The following is an 18735-nucleotide window of genomic DNA, read 5'->3' on the forward strand; positions in this document are numbered from 1 at the left end:
ATATATACCTACATAATTTGAAATATATATAGACTAGAGGATATGTATGGCTATCTGTATCATAATATTTGCCTCAAAGTGTGTACATGTGTATTCCTGAGTGGTAGAGAAAATTGAATTTGCATTTAGCATGCAGGGCATTTCTCAAAATCCACAGTTGATCTTATCTATGGTGCAGCAAGCAGAGAGCGGTCATTATGTGTGTACCGTGAATCGTTGTGAGGATTTATCTTGGCTTATTTTCAGAAGACAGTTTTCAAGTTTCAGCAGTATAGAGTATGTAGAGATATTTCTCATATATTTGAATGCTATTATATAAATGTTTCATGGTAGATCAAAAATAGTTGTAAAACTTTGATTTAGGTAATACAACTAAGAGTTTTACAATTACATGTCACAGAACGTGCAATAAAAAGTTGCTTAATCAGAGACAATTGTTTCTCCTATTGCTTTTTGTAATTAGCTTTGCAAAGCAGTCAGGAAACTGAGCAAAAATTAAGACATTTATATACTCAAAGAAGAAATTAGATAATCTGAATAATCTTTAACATAATTGTATGTGCGATAACATATTAAATGTAACACTCTATTTAGAGCTGTTCTTTCATTATTCTATGGAATAATACTCAAGAATACAAACTCTGAAGAAAGACTGCTAAGGTCTGCCAATTCCTGGTGGGCTGAACTTGGATAATTAACTTCTGTGCATCAAAAAGAGACGATAATAGTTTCTACTTCCTAATGATGTTAGGAAGATTGAATGAGTTAATGTATATAAAGTGCTTAAACTATAAACTGTCGGGCCCATAATGTTTTTTATAAATGTAATATATTATGTATTCTTATGGTACAGCAATTACAGTAGCCTCATTATCTATGTATTCATACATACATCTATTTGTTCATTTACTTAGCCGATATTTGTTAAACAATTCTCAAAGTAAAATTTGGACTTAGTTCTTTCTAATAATTGAAATTTTTTCAAAATACATCTTGAGCACTCTACAGCCAATATTATTTACATTTTATTTACTTTTTAAAATAAATGGGAATCTAGACTACTGTTCCAGTGAAACAAAAAATACGGATTTTATGCCACTTAAACTTATAATGATATATTTTGTCAGCATTAGAAATTTCTCTGCATGATCTGTCTAAGTAAAAAATGGCCTTACATGTGACTTGAGCAACAGATATTTCCCACAACTGAAGAATATGTGGTTTGATTCACTAAAATTAGTCCCATGGCTTAAAAATTAAATATCTGGTAACATTACTAATGTGGAACAGAATGTTGTGATTTGGCTTTTTTTCTGGACTTTAAAAGGTTGACCAGCTGCAATCATTAATCCTGTATTTTCTGTAGTTCCAGGCTGTCATGTTGCTGTTAGAAATGATGCTATTTAAAGATATTGTGATTGGGATGTTTATGAGAGCTGCTGATAAACACTACTCAGGTCTCCTGTTCATTCTGTAGCCATAAAGTTTATTTTTTTGTGTCTACTGGCATAATTTCAAATTTTGAAGAAATCATGTCAGATGATATCAGCGAGAATATATTTCGGCTGAAATATATTCAGACGTGGTGATCCTGAATTTTAATAGTATAATAGAAATTCAATCTGGTTCTTTAAACAATCAATAGATAAATAATTTATTATCATAATTCCTAGTGAATTAAATGATTCCGTTGTTCATTTGGCTATATAAAAGACTAAGATCAATGAGAAGTGAGAAAGGAAAATGAGTAGGTTCTCTATATTTATGATGTGTTTGTTTTGCTTTTAAAAATGCTTGATCAGATTGGTTTAAATTGTGAAAATTTTAAAATAATTAACAATTGAATTAGAGTTTGCACTTTATGGCCTTGTTACTGTTAGTTACTTAGTCTGTGGTTACCAAAATCCTATTTAATGTGGGTTTATAAGAGGAGACTAACTTTTTCTTGTTAAACATAAGCTATAAAAATTTATTTCTGAGCTAATTACTACTTAATTTTCTGTAAAACAAACTGAAGTATTCCATAGTGGAAGTTTGATATTGATAAAGCATTATTGAAAATTGCATATGGGACTATATTCTCTTGAATATAGTATAACTGAATAATACTGAGTTGATTAAAGTTTTCCAAATGCACCATGCTATCTGCTAGATATAGCCTCATTTTACTTTAATACAATACTGTAAAAACTATTTAAATTCTGTTTCTCATAAAATGAGGATTGTGGTTATTAAGATCAAATAATCATTGACACGTAGGCTTCTTTGTGTATTAAAAATTCTATTATAGGATAATAACAAGTAATGAATGGAAAACAAATTCAACGACAATTTATTTCGTGTGAGATTAATTTTGCTATTCAGAAGGAGGCATGTTGTCATTATACACCTTGTTACATTTAATATTTGTTTTTGTAATTTGCACCGTTATTTTAGAGAATACTGACTATGAATGCCAGTGATATAGTTTTCTATTTTTATTACTGTCATTTTCTTTTCAAATTAATATCACTGTGAATGTGACTTCAAAACAACATTTAAAGTGTATGCTTTCAACTATGAAGTATAATCACATCAGAAATTACTTCTTGGCAATTAAGTTACTTTCATTTCCTGCTAGAAGCGACTAATTTTTAATATTTTGTGATTTTCAAGTCTTTGAAAAAAAACTATACCGAATGGTACATTTTAGTTTATAAATTCTTTTTATTAAAATAGATATCCTCTCTCTAGAACTACTGACATTTAAGGCCAGGTTTTGGTAAAATGGTCGTTTCAAAACTTCACTGAGGTCATATATCAAAAGATCCAGTTGCAGGCTTTTAAGATGGAGTGATTGTAGGTTTTTGTCTGAGTGAGCAGATTGAATTTTTATTTGAGAAATAAACCTTTAAAATACCTTCTTTCTTTAGTACAGAACATGGTTAGGTACTAAGTGTGTTGAGAATGCACTGTTAGTTACTTTTCCTGGTCCAACAGTATCAAATGACAACATAGTAAGAAGGATATACTAAATATGTAAGTATATAAAATTTGTTATGTATTATAAAAATATAAAGTGTATAATATTACACATTTGTGAGTGTGTATATTATAATAAGTCTGCCTTACTTTTCTGTTAATTTTGAATAAGTTTATAATTCAATAACTGCAATTCTCATTTACTTTAGGAAATCTAATTACTCATTTTCTTATATTCAAATGCTAGTATGTACGCCAAAACAAAGATAGCAAAGTAATCACTATATGTAGCTTTATTAAACCAGCTACAAAAGACATACATGATTCTCTTAGAGATGTATGTATGTGTATGTGGTGTGTATATGTGTATATATAAAATAAAATATGGATTTATCTACATCTGCATTTCATTTAAAAATATATATGTGGTCTGTGGGAGGCAGTTAAATTGTTACATGATCATATACATAGACAGTAAAGATAAATACTAAAAGACAGTATTATACTGAAATTCAGTATAGACAGTATTATACTATTATTCAGATAAATACTGAAAGACAGACATGAAAAGAAAAGATGTATTCACTATGCTAGTGCCAATACTATTTCATCTTAGAAAATATAAACTAAAGATAAATTCATTGGATGTAGGTTTTGTAATTTCCCATGTTTCTCTGGAAATTCTATAACTATAGCTTAGGTTTTTAGATTAGCTAGGGCTTGTCTTCCTATTTTCCCCCTTCCCTTTTCCACCTTTGTGAAGAAGTGAAAGAATGGAAAGCCTTATGAAGAGAGTCATAAGACACATAGATTTGAAACCATACTTTATCTTTCATCATTTCAAAAATCTGTTCTTTACTGAAGGAATATATTTTATCTTAAAAATATACTCGAGGAACGGGTGCGGTGACTCACACCTATAATCCCAGCACTTTGGGTGGCCGAGGCCGGTAGATCATGAGGTCAGGGGTCGAGACCAGCCTGGCCAAGATGATGAAACCCTATCTCTACTAAAAATACAAAAATTAGCCAGGCGCAGTGGCAGGCACCTGTAACACCAACTACTCAGGAGGCTGAGGCAGGAGAATCGCTTGAACGCGGGAGGCAGAGGTTGCCATGTGCAGAGATCGCACCACTGTACTCCAGCCTGGGTGACAGAGCAAGACTCCATCTCAAAAAAAAATGAATACACTTAAGTTTTATAATTATTAAACATACTTATACATGTAATTGTCTCTATATATATAAATATGAAATTGTGTGTGGGTATATACACATATATATTCTTTGACTTTTTTTTCCAGTAGCTCTTATTTTATACAAGTAGTTAGGGGTGGTAGTCACTTGACTTCTAATTCTTTATTTATTCTTTGTTCCAGAAGTCTCTAGATTTCCTTGAAATTCTTTAATAACATTGTTTATTCATTTTACTATTCCCTTTCATATTCATATGTAAGTCAGATATTCAATATATACTAGATTCAAATATAGTTCTACCTATATTGTACTGTGCCAAAAACAAATAAAAAATGTATTGCTTTGAAGACATTTATACTGAAATTAAACAATTAAGTAACTGGATGACAGGTGGTGAGAGCCACTCTTGGAGCAGGAGGTTACAGGTAAGTAAACCGAGGAGACTAGAATGATCCATGCAATAATTGATTCGACTTAAAAACTATAAAGTAGGACCATGTGCTATATATCCTTTATTAGCTTTAAATCCCATAAAAATAAGTTATGCATGTTAGAAAAATTAAATGCCATTCTATGCCCCAGGAATTTTCAAGGCACATGAGATATATCAATAAATAAGACAGTAAAAGTACCTCCCATTATGGAGGGAATATTCCTGTAGAATATCAGACACTACACAAGTAAAGAAATAAGCATATAATTTCAAGCAGTGCCATTATAAAGAAAAATAAGAAATTAATGAATGGTCAATCAGTCAGGAAGTTAATTCTGAAAATATGACTTGTTTTTTAAAGACCTGAATAAAGTGAAGAGCAATTTAGATGAAGATAAGGAAGGACATTCTAAACTAAAAGAAATGCAAGTGTAAAGGGTCTGAGGCAGGACAAATTTAGAGTGCTCAAGAAACATATAGAAGGTCATGTCCATGAAAGGAAGCAAGATAGCCAAGTTGATGATTTGAGAAATTTAGGCAGAGGATAGAGCACGTGTGGCCTAGTAATCCATGAGGCAGGGTAGTGACGTGACCAAATTACAGCATGAACAATAACACACTGGCTGTTCTTAGAGAAACTTCCCGAAGGCCAGGAAAGTGTAAAGAAGTAGTCCAATTAAGAGAAAAATCATGGCGTCTTCGACGAGGGTGACCGCAGTTATATATTTTACGAAGTTTGCAGAAAAGTCTTCTAAGGACTAAGCAAGCAACAGTGAACCGGACATAAGATTTTTCTAATTTTATAGATTATCAGCAGACTAAGCCAAATTATGCATGAATGAACAAACAAATCAAATTACCAAGAAATACTAAAGGGTCACGAAAATACCAGATAGAAGCAGAAATAATCCTCAGAGGAAGGCAAAGTTGCTAACAAAGATTAGGATAACAGGCAACAACAGTGAACCACAGGTTCAAGACAGCAGCAGTTCTGAAAACCTCAATACTGATCCAACTTCCAGCCTCAGCTTTCTAAGGTTGATTGTTTATAAAAGAAGCATTAATAATAATTCTTTAAAAAATAGTAATAATAATATTTTTTAAAAAGAAGAATTAATCCTAGTATGGTTTGCCTTAATTATTTCCTGAATTTTACTGACAAAATGATTCCACCAGAGTCTTTACTGAAAATACAGAATCCTTGGTCCCAATTTGACCTACAGAGTCAGAATTATCTGGAGAGAAGCCTAATACTCTGTTGTTTTGGAATACTGTAGTGGCCTAGACCTGCTTCGTTAATAAGAAGTACCTTAATATGACAAAGTGTGCATTCCAGTGAGAAGTGGGGGCTTCCAGCTGGCAGATACTGACAGTTCATTTGGCCAAATTTTAACCTATAGAATCAAATGTAAAATACATGTATTTTTAAACCTTGTGTTTAAATGAACTAATACATGACTGACGTGTAGGGACTTCTGTTGGAAAATTTAAAAAGTGTCATCTGATGAAGTTTTTAACACATTCATGGACTGTCATAGATGAAAAGATTTCAATATTGTTTTATTTACCTCTCTCTAGTCTTTAAGACTTAAAACATGGGTATATAAATCAAATGCATGGGGTTTTATTTATTTATTTTTTAAATACAAGTAACCAATACTTGATTCTATTTATAATTTACTGCCTACACAAAAATTATTGGCTATAGGGATGCATGAATGGTATTTTCTTCTTCCATTGGACACAGCTGAGGTTCATGTTTTCATCATGTTCACTTTGTTTTAAAGAATGAGGAAGACATTGTTCTATACTAAGTGTAACTATTAATGTTTTAATTAACTTTTGAAAACCCAACATTTTAATTAATAAAATTAATAAAATCAAGGAAATTTACTCATAATTTTTTATTAATTTGGAGTCATGAAGCCTTGGATGCAGAAAACAAAGCATCTTATCTGTGTAAGCACTTTGCCTTTGGATCTCATCGAGCATTTAAAGCAGTGCCAAGTTCAGCGAAGAAGCTACAAACAATTTTGACTGATAAAGGATGAAACAGTTAAAAAATTGTGGAAAATTAATCACTGAAATCTTAACAGTTTTTTCAAATTCTTAAACAATTTTCTAATGTTTTACAACTGATATTATTACAAATAGTATTTATTTGGCACCCACCCTGTACCTGACATTGTACCTGAAGAATAAGATGTCAACCTTAAGAAAATGAATTTATATATTGTTCCTATTATAAAGATTTAAAGTACGTTTATAAAAGTTAACTAACTAACAGAATTACATAGAAATGGCTGGCTGCCAAAATACTTGAAGTCAATTCTATCAGACTTCAAGCTATCTGTGACATGGCAGGCCTTTCCATCTTGGAACACTGTGCCTTAAACTAGGTTTCTATATCTGAAAAGTAAGGAAGATAGATTGTTTTATACAACTGATGATAGGATTTTGTATACCATTGATATCACTTTTTGTGTCATTGGGATATTAGAGGTTTCTACATTATGTCATTATCAATAAGTCAAACAGACACAGATGGACAGTTCTGAACATTTCAGTACATACTAGACGTATGTACTGGAACTGAATAATTAAGTTCAGTTGAATGGCTGATGGTGGGACTCACCATTGGAGTGGGAGGTTACAGATAAGTAAGGTGTGGAAGCTAGAATTATTTACGTAATAATTAATTAGAGTTGGCAACATCAGTATATATGCATCTTTAGGTTAATATAGATATAGGTAGTTATGTATAGGAATATGTATAGATATACACAAGTTAATATACACATTTATGTCCTTGTTCTGTCAGTTAGAGGGCTTAGAAGCAATGGCATCTCAGTGGCAAGAAACACACTCAACACCCAGATCTTGGTTTCTAATGCCTTTTCTAATAAAGGAAACCAGTGCTCCTTAAGGAAATGAATGACTCTAGGACTGGAGCAGTGAATAAGCAAGATGAGCCTAGAGTATCTGGTCTTTTAGTCCCAGAAGGTAAGAAAATAATATAGAAAAAAAAAAAAACAGACAAACCCATAATGATGGGGGTATATCAAAGAGACATAGCAGCTCTGAAAGAGCTTCCAATGGCCAAAGCATTCGCAAATTAAGTAATAAAATAAAGTATTCCACTGTAAACCAAGGAATAAAAATATCCATGTCATGCTGATATAAATAATTACATAATTTTAAAAATGAAGAAAAATAGACAAATTTCCCATGCAGAAGAATTTCTAATAATTTAAGTAGATATTCCACCATCAAGAAAGTGAATTATAGGCTGGGTGTGGTGGCTCACGCTTGTAATGCCAGCACTTTGGGAGGCTGAGGCGGGCGGATCACGAGGTCAGGAGATCAAGACCACGGTGAAACCCTGTCTCTACTAAAAATACAAAAAAATTAGCCGGGCATGGTGGCGGGTGCCTGTAGTCCCAGCTACTCGGAGAGGCTGAGGCAGGAGAATGGCTTGAACCCGGGAGGCGGAGCTTGCAGTGAGCCAAGATTGTGCCACTGCACTCCAGCCTGGGCGACAGAGCAAGACTCCGTCTCAAAAAAAAAAAAAAAAGAAAGCGAATTATAAATTCCCACTCCTTAAATGTGGGCTGCAAATAGTGACTTTCTTCCAAAAAATACAATATTGAATGCTGGGGAGAAAAATGTTATAGTGGAGAAACAGTAAACACCACATCACTCAGGAAATCAAGGTTAACATAACGGCGATGATATGTTGATAGTGTGTACCTTCAATATGATGTAATAGGATTGGCAATTTACCTTTGTGGTCATCCCAAAAAACCCACAACCCCATTTTAATTATGAAAAAACATTAAATTAATCCCAATTGAGAGACAGTTTACAAAATACCTGACCAGTGTGCTCCAAAAGTGTCAAGGTCATCAAATCAAGGAAACTTTGAAAAACTGCCATAACCACGAGGAGCCTAAGAAAACATGATGACTGAATTAATGTGGTTTGCTGCATGGAATCTCAGGACAGAAAAAGGACATTAATTAAAGACTAAGAAAATCTGAATAAACTGTGGACTTTAATTAATAATCTACTAGCATTTGTTAATTAACTGTGACAGACATAATGTGTTAATGTAATATATTTCCAATAGGCGACAGTAGATGTAAGGTATGTGGGAATGCTATTATTTTTCTGTAAAAATAAAACTATTCTAAATTTAAGACTTTAAAAATTTGAAACAGACAAGGCAATCAGTTCATAATGGGAACTGTAGTAGCCTAAAGGATCTCCATTTTGCATATCATACTAGTATACAAAAGTTAGCTCTAACACAGAAGCTACAATATGGAAAGAATTTGGAATATTTCCACATATCTGAAAGCTACAACTCAGAAGTTTCAGAAATTATTTTATACTCTTCACAACTTGATTTCCTTGGTATTTTTTTCTATCCTTATACAGGGACAGTTATAGTTCTATGATTTGACATCACCCATCAAAATTCCACAAGCATAAATGCTCTAAGTCATCATTCTCATTTGATACCAGACTTAAAAGGTTGAGCAGGCAGAGAATGAGCAAAAGGTATCAGCGAGGGAGACAAATAAGATAAATTGAGCATGCTCCTTGATGCTGACAAACCTGGTTACAGTTATTTTAATGTGCATAATACTTGCAGTGGTGTAGGATTGCTGCCATTCACAATTTGTGCATCATCATTATGTCCCCAGGAGCTGTCAGCATCCCCACTTTCATCAGCTTTACCCAGAAGATGCAAAGATGCTCTTGTCACAGAGGAAATTATCCCTGACCTATTCTGAGCTCAGAAATGGTCTTCTCCCCTCATTCTAAACCAGTATTTTAAAGCATATTCTTAGCTACTGAACTGAGTTTGGAAAACACTGGCGTTTGTTAACTAAGTGTTTGAAAGTGAAATAATTTATGCTTAACTTTGATGAATGCAAGTAAATAACAAAGTATTCCACTTTAGGCTGTTTCTGTGTTGGTATTTATTTGTTGTCTTTACCCACACATGATTATTTTATTGAAGAACTGATTAAGTTTTAAAATGAAGCACAAATCTCAAACTAATATTATCCTAGTATGTGCACCTATGATGAGACAAATTCAGTTTTGAATGATACATAATTATGTATGTATTTGCCATTCATTCATCCATCCATCCATCAATTCATTCAACAAATATTCATTACATTTCTATATGCTAAACAGCTTTCTCATCTTAGAAATGTAGCAGTGAACTAAACCAAATCAATTCCTGCCTTCATAAAGCATACATATTAAATATAATTTATGAGTAACAAGGTGGTAATACCGTCAATTCATTAGGTAAAAACTGACAGCTATCTACAAGAAATAGGTAAATCTAAAAAAATGATTTTACTATAGTAAAGTGAGTGAAGAACTTTGAAGACTTAGTCTTTCTCTGGGATTTTTACTGTTGTGTTATGCAACATACATAGTGATAATGGGAAATTGAGCATAATTCATGATTCAAGATAATTCATACAGATATTCACTACCCAACAAAATATATTCAAAACTTCATTGTCTTACTTAATCCTCTGTTGTTTCTATTTCAGTAACGTTAGTACTTTTCAATAAACACTACAGTGAACTAGGAGGCCCATAGATTACTATTCTATGTTGCCATGTCTTTTAGATATGTTATCTATACAAATATCAGCATATTGATAAAAAGAACTTTGACTCAAATATTCAGATGTTTTGCAAACTCAAAATATCCAGACACACCCAAAAGAGCAGATATCTAAGTCCTATTTTCATTAGACAAGTAGTGGTTTCATAGACCCTATATTAAATTGTGATGATCACCAGAAGTGATTATGATTTCCAAGGAAATATATGAGAAAAATGAGAATAAAAAAAGTTCATTTTATTTGCTATTATTTTAATAGTATGCCACCAATATCTTTGGTGGCATGTTTCTTAAGGAAACTGCCCATATTTAATATATACATTTATTAATGATTTTAGGATCCATGTAATTTCAAAAGTAATATATTATAAAAGAGAGTTTGTGTTGTGCAAATGCTGTAATATAATCATATATCTATTAGCATAATGGGATATGTCATACAGAGCTCATACCTTTTAGAAATGTAGAAGATATATAAAATAATCAGGAATATCTTTATTCTATAAAATATAAAATAAAATAATTTATGTTTCTAAACAACTTGGAAAAAATATAGACTAAAAATACAGTTTTATTATGAAAAAATCCTGGGAATATTTAGCTGATTTATATTTGTAAAAAATCTTCACAATCTTTAAACCTTATATAGAGAAACTAAAATTTAGTTGGGTTTTTTTTATATTTCTACGTTCTCAAAATGCCAATATACATAATACACATAACAGGTTTACTTTTAGGGCCTTATTAATCATACTGCTCCTTATTTAAACTATTTTGCAGCTCCATCTCCAGTCACCAATGTGAAAAAAGGGAAAATTGCAAAAAACAGCATCTCTTTGTCTTGGCAAGAGCCAGATCGCCCCAATGGAATCATCCTAGAGTATGAAATCAAGTATTTTGAAAAGGTAAGACTAACAGAATAAAAAATGTCCTCACTTTCTTTTTTTTTTTTCATTTTAGCAACTGCAGTTATCCAATTTGCAGAAGAGTATGTTGCAATTTTATGTATAAATCAATGACAATTGATTCTGCAGTCATAATTATGGATTCTAGAAGTGTACAGGGAGCTCTCTATTCATGTTCTGCTGCTGCCAAATAGTTTACACTGCTTAGATATAGCCATATAGTCTAATATTGGCTTAACTGAGTTGCACAGCATTAAAAGATGAAGTCATAGGACATTTGAAAGGGTTACAAATACTTAAGCTATAGACTTTTAGTGGTGACTGCAGTGTGCTAACAGAGAAATCATGGGTGCTTATGGCCAGTAACTCCACGTAACACCTGTACTGTTAAGGAGATAGGAAAAAAGATGAGACACATAGATCACATACATTTTTTAAAGATTCTTAGCAAACATCTGGCACTGTAGTATAAAATTTATGTTTAAATTTCAGGTAAAAAATAAAAAATGTATGCATCACGTTCCCTATATTTTCTTGATTTCCCCTTGTTCTCTGAGTCTCTTATAGCCACTTTTAAACATTTTACCGTCGTAGCTATCGAGGTCTCAAGGTTGTAATAAACTCTTTTCCTCTTTTCTGAATTGACAAGCAAGTGAGCTGTTGATGAAAGAGTCAAACAGATGGAAGCTGAAAAAGCTTCTAATTTCTAAACTGGGCTGGAGTATGTGGCTTAGATATGTAGCCACCATGAGTCTTCCTACTACTCCTGCCCCATTCATCTGTGATTTTTCTACTGGCTGGATCTGAATGGCATACACACCTTAGGACAACCTGAGTTCTAAAAGAGGAGCTAAAGATAGATGGGTACCCAAACCAGCCTTTGAGAAGTGGGTTGGAGAGCCTGAGCCAGAAATATTGGTGCTATAGAGGTAGGAATAGAAATGAACATGTAATGAATGCAGACATGCAGATCCCAAAAAACAAGAGAAGGACTGAGCCACACTACTTACTCGACTGCTTTTCCAGACTCACAGAGACATCACTCCTTCTTTTTTTCTGGAAGAGTAAACGGGATGGTAGGAAGTACAAAATCTTACTTTACAATACCTAAGAACTTGCCCAAGCTAGGGCATTGGAAAAGAGAGGGAGTATAAATGGTTCTCCTCACCGTCATGAAAAATGCTAATGTCCTATTAATGACAATTACTTAAAAGTGCAACTATATATATATACATGCATAGATAAAAGAGTTTAGGGCCAGTGCAGTGGCTCACGCCTGTAATTCCAGCACTTTGCAAGGCTGAGGCCTGAGGTCAGCAGTTCGAGACCAGCCTGCCCAACATAGTGAAATCCTGTCTATACTAAAAATACAAAAAATTAGCTGGGTGTGGTGATGGGCACCTGTAATCCCAGCTGCTCAGGAGGCTGAGGCAGGAGAATTGCTTGAACCCAGGAAGCGGAGGTTGCAGTGAGCCAAGATTGCACCATTGCACTCCAGTCTGGGCAACAAAAGCAAAACTCAGTCTTGAAGGAAGAAAAAAAGAGTTTAGGTGGTGTATTGAATGTTAATTTGTCACAGTTACAGAATTTAAAAATAAATTTTCTTCTTTCATTCATTGATTCTACAATTGCCTGTGTAAAAATACAACAAAGAATAAAACAATGCGGAGGGATGGAGAAAGGCTATCTACATATTTACAGGTTTTTAATGTTTCTACAATGTTCCTATATTGATTTTACTAGTAGATAAATGGTCAACGATTTTTGAAATAGTCATCTTTCTAGGAATGTCTTACTGGTAGTATTAAATACAACTATCAGATAATTAGGAAACATAAACGATGACACATATTTCAAAAATAGGTTATTAAATACATTATTCACCAAGAATGCTCTTAGAGAATACCTCTGAGACAAAGTTATGTTGGGATATGGTTAACACTGTTTATTGTCAACAAAACTGTAGTTAATCAAGTGGAATATAGTGACATTAAACCTTCTCACTGATTACTGTTCCCATGAGATTAGTAGTAAAAAACAGCATTGCAAATTCCAGAGGTCTACAATTTAAACATAGGCTATATCAAAAAACAATTTGTAAAATTAAGGTTTATATTTCTTATTCGTTTTTGTAACCTTTGTTACTCTACACGGATGCAAAGCTATGTAGAGTTATATAAATATATATTAACACATGCTGAATTCTGTTGTGAACATTGTTTCTCAATTTTCATTGTGATGAAAGTTGATTTTAAAAGAAGATAAAATGCAAAATAGAATTGTAAAACATCCAATCACCAAAAACTGTATATTTGACTATCTTAGATGCAATAAGGGTTAACAGCTGGGAGAATAAAAGTTTAACAAGTACTTACATTTTCTTTTATCTCTGAATCAACTAGCTGGATTAATACTGGCTTTCTTTTTTGTCCTTGAGGAAAGCATCCTATTTTTTACCCTTATGAATAACTTTTGATATTTTTGTGACCACTTCCCAGCATATGCATTAGTTTCATTATATATGTAATATTCAATATTAACAAGAATTTATCTTTTTAAAAAAAGTTGCTGCTTCTGTTACAACAAAGAGTTATTCAACAAGTGGTAGGGAGGAGTTTCTATTAAATATTTATCCACATTGTGATATTATTTTCCTTATAGTTTAATTTTTTGAGTTACATTTATTTCAGTATGATTTGGTCTTATATTTAATAGTTCAAATTCAATGCTGTAGTATTCCATTATATGATCTGTGTAACTCAAATTAAGAAAAAATGACTTGGGAAAAGGTGTCTCAACATATTTCCAATAAATTGATAATAAGTTGCCTATTCACATTCATTAAAAGCAGCAAAATCTTCATATAATATATTGGTGGAAGTGATTAGTTTATTTTGGTCAGTGTTTTCCTTTTTAAAATAAAAGTATTAATTCCTGGGCCATTGTGTGTGAGCCAAATATTTGAGCATATCTACATTACACTTATAAAGATTTTTTTAAGACTTTCATTTATAAAAAAATAGATTATGAGTTTTTATACCATGTATTGAGGTAGGGGTCCTGATAGGTTTTCGGAGCTCATTTTGAGCTTTCAGAATGACACCACCATTTATGGGATGGCTTTTGGCCAGACACAGGTGGCAGAGCTTTCCAGGGCACATGCATTTGCCAGCTGGCAATTCTGCCTCTGATTGCCCTGCTCTAATAGAGGTCATTGGGCTTCTCTGCTCCCGTGTGATGATGGGCTCATTGCCATCTCTTAATTAAAGGCAGAGGCAAAGGGAAGCTGCCCCTTGGCAGGGTGTTTGCCAGCTGGCTCCTTCTGCTGAGGCCCTCCCCTCACTACATGTGAACAGTGTTTGCTAAGCAGCTGGGGAATGTAGCTCATTTGCTCAGCTGGGGCACGAAGGCAGCAAAAGTCACCGCCCTGACCAAGGACTTGGCAGCAGGGCAATTGTGGGTGTTGACAATCTTTACATGCAGTTTGTGATATGTAGAAAATTACATTATGAGAGTGATTTAAAGGAATGAAACATAATTAAATTTTGGAAGATGCTTAGATGATTCACAATGTGTATTCGTTGGTTTTGATCCACTAGATATACGCTTCCCTAAATTTTCTTCAATAAGTTATGTACGGCAAACTCAGAGAGAGCCAATGTACATTAAACTCTAGCTAAGGAACAACTGAGACATCCATAACGTTAACTGTTAAATCAGACAGAATGTTGCGCAGTTGATACTAGATCACACATTATTTCAAGGAGCGGCAGTCCAGTTTCCTTGTATATTTTTCCTTTTTGGCAAAAAGTATCAATTCCTAATATTTTTACGAAATGTATTCATTGTACCTTCAATAGTTAGTGTTTACAACTGTGGAAGCTTTTAAAAATTGTTTTGTTTTTTACTTTTCAATGGGAGAACTTACCATCATGCTATAGAGTTAAGAGTAATCCATTCTACATAGAACCTGTTTTGTAGAGATTATGCTTGGTGGTACATGTAGTATTTTTATCTCTATCTCCTTCCAATATCCTTGATAAATAATTTTGTCTCCATTTTAAGGAAGAAAAAAACTGAGGTTCAGAGTTGTTTACCCACATTTTCTCATCTACTTAATAATATGGCTGGAATTCTAATGCTGTCATTGATGCCTTCTTTTAATTGTTTATATTATAAACGTTAATCTTTTATGTAAAAATGAAAATTATATAAAGTCTATCAGAATTTTATACTTAAATTTTGACTAGATTTTTTCTTTAAGTTAAATTTTCTTTAAACAAATATCAGCAAACAGACATTTAACTTACTGAGAGTTACTACTGCAATCATAGCCAAACCGGAAAGTAGAATATTATTGAGAAATATTGCTTTTAAACAATATGGGAAAATAATATTTTTCAATAATATGGAGAAATAATAAAAAATATTATCAGGTTTATTCCATCAAGAACCTGTGCATTCTCAGAAAAGTTAGTAACTCTCATAGTTTATAGAAGCTGTTTACAATTGTTAAAAGGAACACATTAAGAAATTATTTGCTTTTTACTGCTGTGATCCTAGCATACAGAAGGGGTAATAGAGTGGAAAAGGGAAGAGCAATACACGTTTGTCAATGAAGAAATTTACTGATATTATTAGGTAAACTTTTATAAGATTTAATTACCTACTTTGAATCCTTGGCTCAACTTCAATAAAATTTCCTAAATACATGAAAGTTTAGGTAATTAAATTAATTTGCAGTTTAAAAAATTAAAGATCAATCATTTGCCTAAGATGAGTCAGAAAATGTGCTATTTGATTTATAAATCACACCATACCTATTTAGAGAGAATTTTGGACCTGCTTAACTCTAAGATAATTTTATATGTTTAAACATATTACAAGAGGAATGGTAAATTGCTTTAAAAGAAAAATGTTTATAGATTGTATATTTTAGATAATATTAGTGGTAGTTAACTTGGACATTACATATTAGAAAGAATTACAAATATTTAAAATAATTATGAAAATTAAAACATATAGTTTATTAACCGTTTTCACACACATTACCTGTTTCATTTTTACAACATCTCTGTGAGGAAACCCAGGCAAGTCTCTACCCCAGTTTTACTGATAAGGAAACTGAATATAAAAGCAATAATGGATGCGCTGTATTTCAGTATGTGATTTCAGTATCCATGGTAAAGTTGGTGGTAACTTCACAGAGATAATGAGGGGTTATGGATGGTTAGTCTAAACTTTTGTTGGCCTCAAAATAAAAAGTTCCTCTTTGTTTCAGTTCCCAAAACTATCTTTCCAGTAATTTTTTTCCTACTACATCTCCATTAACCTAGCCCCTCCAAATCAGGACATTTTCAAAGATAAATAAAAATGCTTTGCTTATCTGCATCTTTCTTTAATGCTTTCTATTTAGACTTAGTGAATTGAAATTAAATTTCACCAGTGAAGTACTAATTTCTTACCTTAAGAACTAAATACAATTAGAAATTGAATTCACTAATGAGTTAAAGCATAAGTCTTATCTCACAGAATGGGAGATATTGTTAACTTTCTGTATGAATAGGCAGTATGTTAGATATGCTCCGATTAACTATATTGGAGGAAAAAAAGCACAAAAATAACAATACTAAAATAGAGTCTGTAAAATAATCAGTCTCCTACAACATTATGTTTTCAAAGTTTTAGAAATGTATTACTGCCAAAGACATGTATTCTGGATGGGTGAACAGTATGTTGCCCACCACCCTGCGTTCTAGAAAGGACTTTAATATTCTATGTAAATAGCACACCTAGGATGTGTAGGATTTTTTTCTAAAATATTATATTTGTACTAATAGAGTCCTTTGGTTTCTGATTCACTTTCTGATCTATGGTTCTAAATTTTGCTGCCATTAGTAATTTATATGCTGCCTTTTTTATTGTATGTGCATGCACATCCCAAGGACCAGGAGACCAGCTACACGATTATCAAATCTAAAGAGACAACTATTACTGCAGAAGGCTTGAAACCAGCTTCAGTTTATGTCTTCCAAATTCGAGCACGTACAGCAGCAGGCTATGGTGTCTTCAGTCGAAGATTTGAGTTTGAAACCACCCCAGTGTGTAAGTCATTTTAATTACTGTCAACTCATGTCTCAGTAATGGTTACCAGAAAAGAGTCAGTGGATCAATACCCTCCCTGGGCACTCTGTCAGTCTCACTCTCCCTCTCTCTCTCCCAGGCATGACCCCTTCAGGTAGGAAGCATCTGTCATGCTATTATGGTAGGTCGGCAGGTTAACACATTGGTCCGTGCTCCTCATTGCATTCAGTCTTCTGGGAGATGGTACTTCAGGAGATACTTTAAAAATGTTTAAACTTGCTTTTAAAGACTTTCTTTCCACTGCTGCCATATTTTATTGAATTATTGCCATTTACTTTTTTAGTCGTTTTATTGAACTAGGCTACTAAGCTTAGTCTTTCTTTGAAAATTCCACAGGGAGCTTTCTTGAGCATTGAGTTTGGCAAGAAAATGGTGCTCTCAGGAACCAATCCGATCTCATAAAATATATTAAATCTCTGGCACTGTCTTTAAATGGAGAATCTGGGAATATTTTTTGTAGAACCCTTTTTGAATCACTTTTTTCTCTATAAAATAGCGTAAAGTATTTTCCTTTAATTACAACAAAATATTTATGTTACTTACTTGCCCTAAACACATTGAAGGAAGAATTCGAAGACAGTAATAGATGCTATTAAAGTTATTTGTGAGGAAATACACAGTATTGTGAAATGTCAGAAGTATATGTGTGTGTCTGTGTGTGTGTGTATTTGCTTTAAGCCAAGTTACATAAGAATTAGTAATTTTAAAATAAAGAAAATAAGATGCATGTTTTCTTTTTTCAAAAATCAACAAAATAATAATTTAGTTATGAATTTACTTTGTAAGAATCAGAAGAGCTATTAAATTAAAATGTGAATAAAACTATATTATACATCCCCTTTGAAAATCAAGATCTTCTTTTTAAAGCATATTTAAGTGAATTATTTAAAAATAATTTTTATTCCTTTAAAATAGCTTTCTGAGTGTTGTTTCACTGAATTTTATACAGAAAAGGGTGCTATTGTAAAAAATTATAAATGTTTTCTACACAAAGGAAAATCTATGAGTGAAGTTTAACTGAAGCTACTGAAATTTGAGCTTCTAATGATATTCAGAAAATTTTCTTTCCTACTAGTTTTAATAGGAACATGTGATATTAGTCTGAAAATTCTCATAATATTAGTAATGTATTATTTAATCCTGCACCTTGAAACTAAAAGGGATTTAGGAAAAAAGGTATGCAATATAAGTTAGCCATGTTAACAAGACTTGATTCTATTTAGGTACAATTGGTAATAAATATCGCTTATGTGGTCTACCAACTCTGGGAACAAAGCCGTAAATGAAATCTCAAACTATGCTTGACTGCTTTGATAACTATACAAATGAAAAATCCCATTTAAAAAAAAACTGTAAATTCTACTCAGTTTTAGGATGTTGGCACGTTCAGCAGCTGGTTTTTCTTCAGGCTTTTCAATATTCTATCATTTACATGT

The 18735-nt window shown here is 32.6% G+C and overlaps 1 protein-coding gene across 1 annotated transcript in view; it reads left to right on the forward strand.

The window, feature by feature from the left end:
• EPHA5 (EPH receptor A5) overlaps positions 1-18735 on the forward strand; it is a 173826-nt gene that overhangs the window by 63966 nt on the left and 91125 nt on the right. Inside the window, exons 3-4 of the mRNA XM_030818860.1 lie at positions 11031-11155; positions 17101-17260. Of these exons, the coding sequence (XP_030674720.1) occupies positions 11031-11155; positions 17101-17260 (285 nt within the window). The remainder of the gene's footprint in view (positions 1-11030; positions 11156-17100; positions 17261-18735) is intronic.

The sequence above is a fragment of the Nomascus leucogenys genome, chromosome 9, assembly GCF_006542625.1.
Source record: "Nomascus leucogenys isolate Asia chromosome 9, Asia_NLE_v1, whole genome shotgun sequence".
NCBI lineage: Eukaryota > Metazoa > Chordata > Mammalia > Primates > Hylobatidae > Nomascus > Nomascus leucogenys.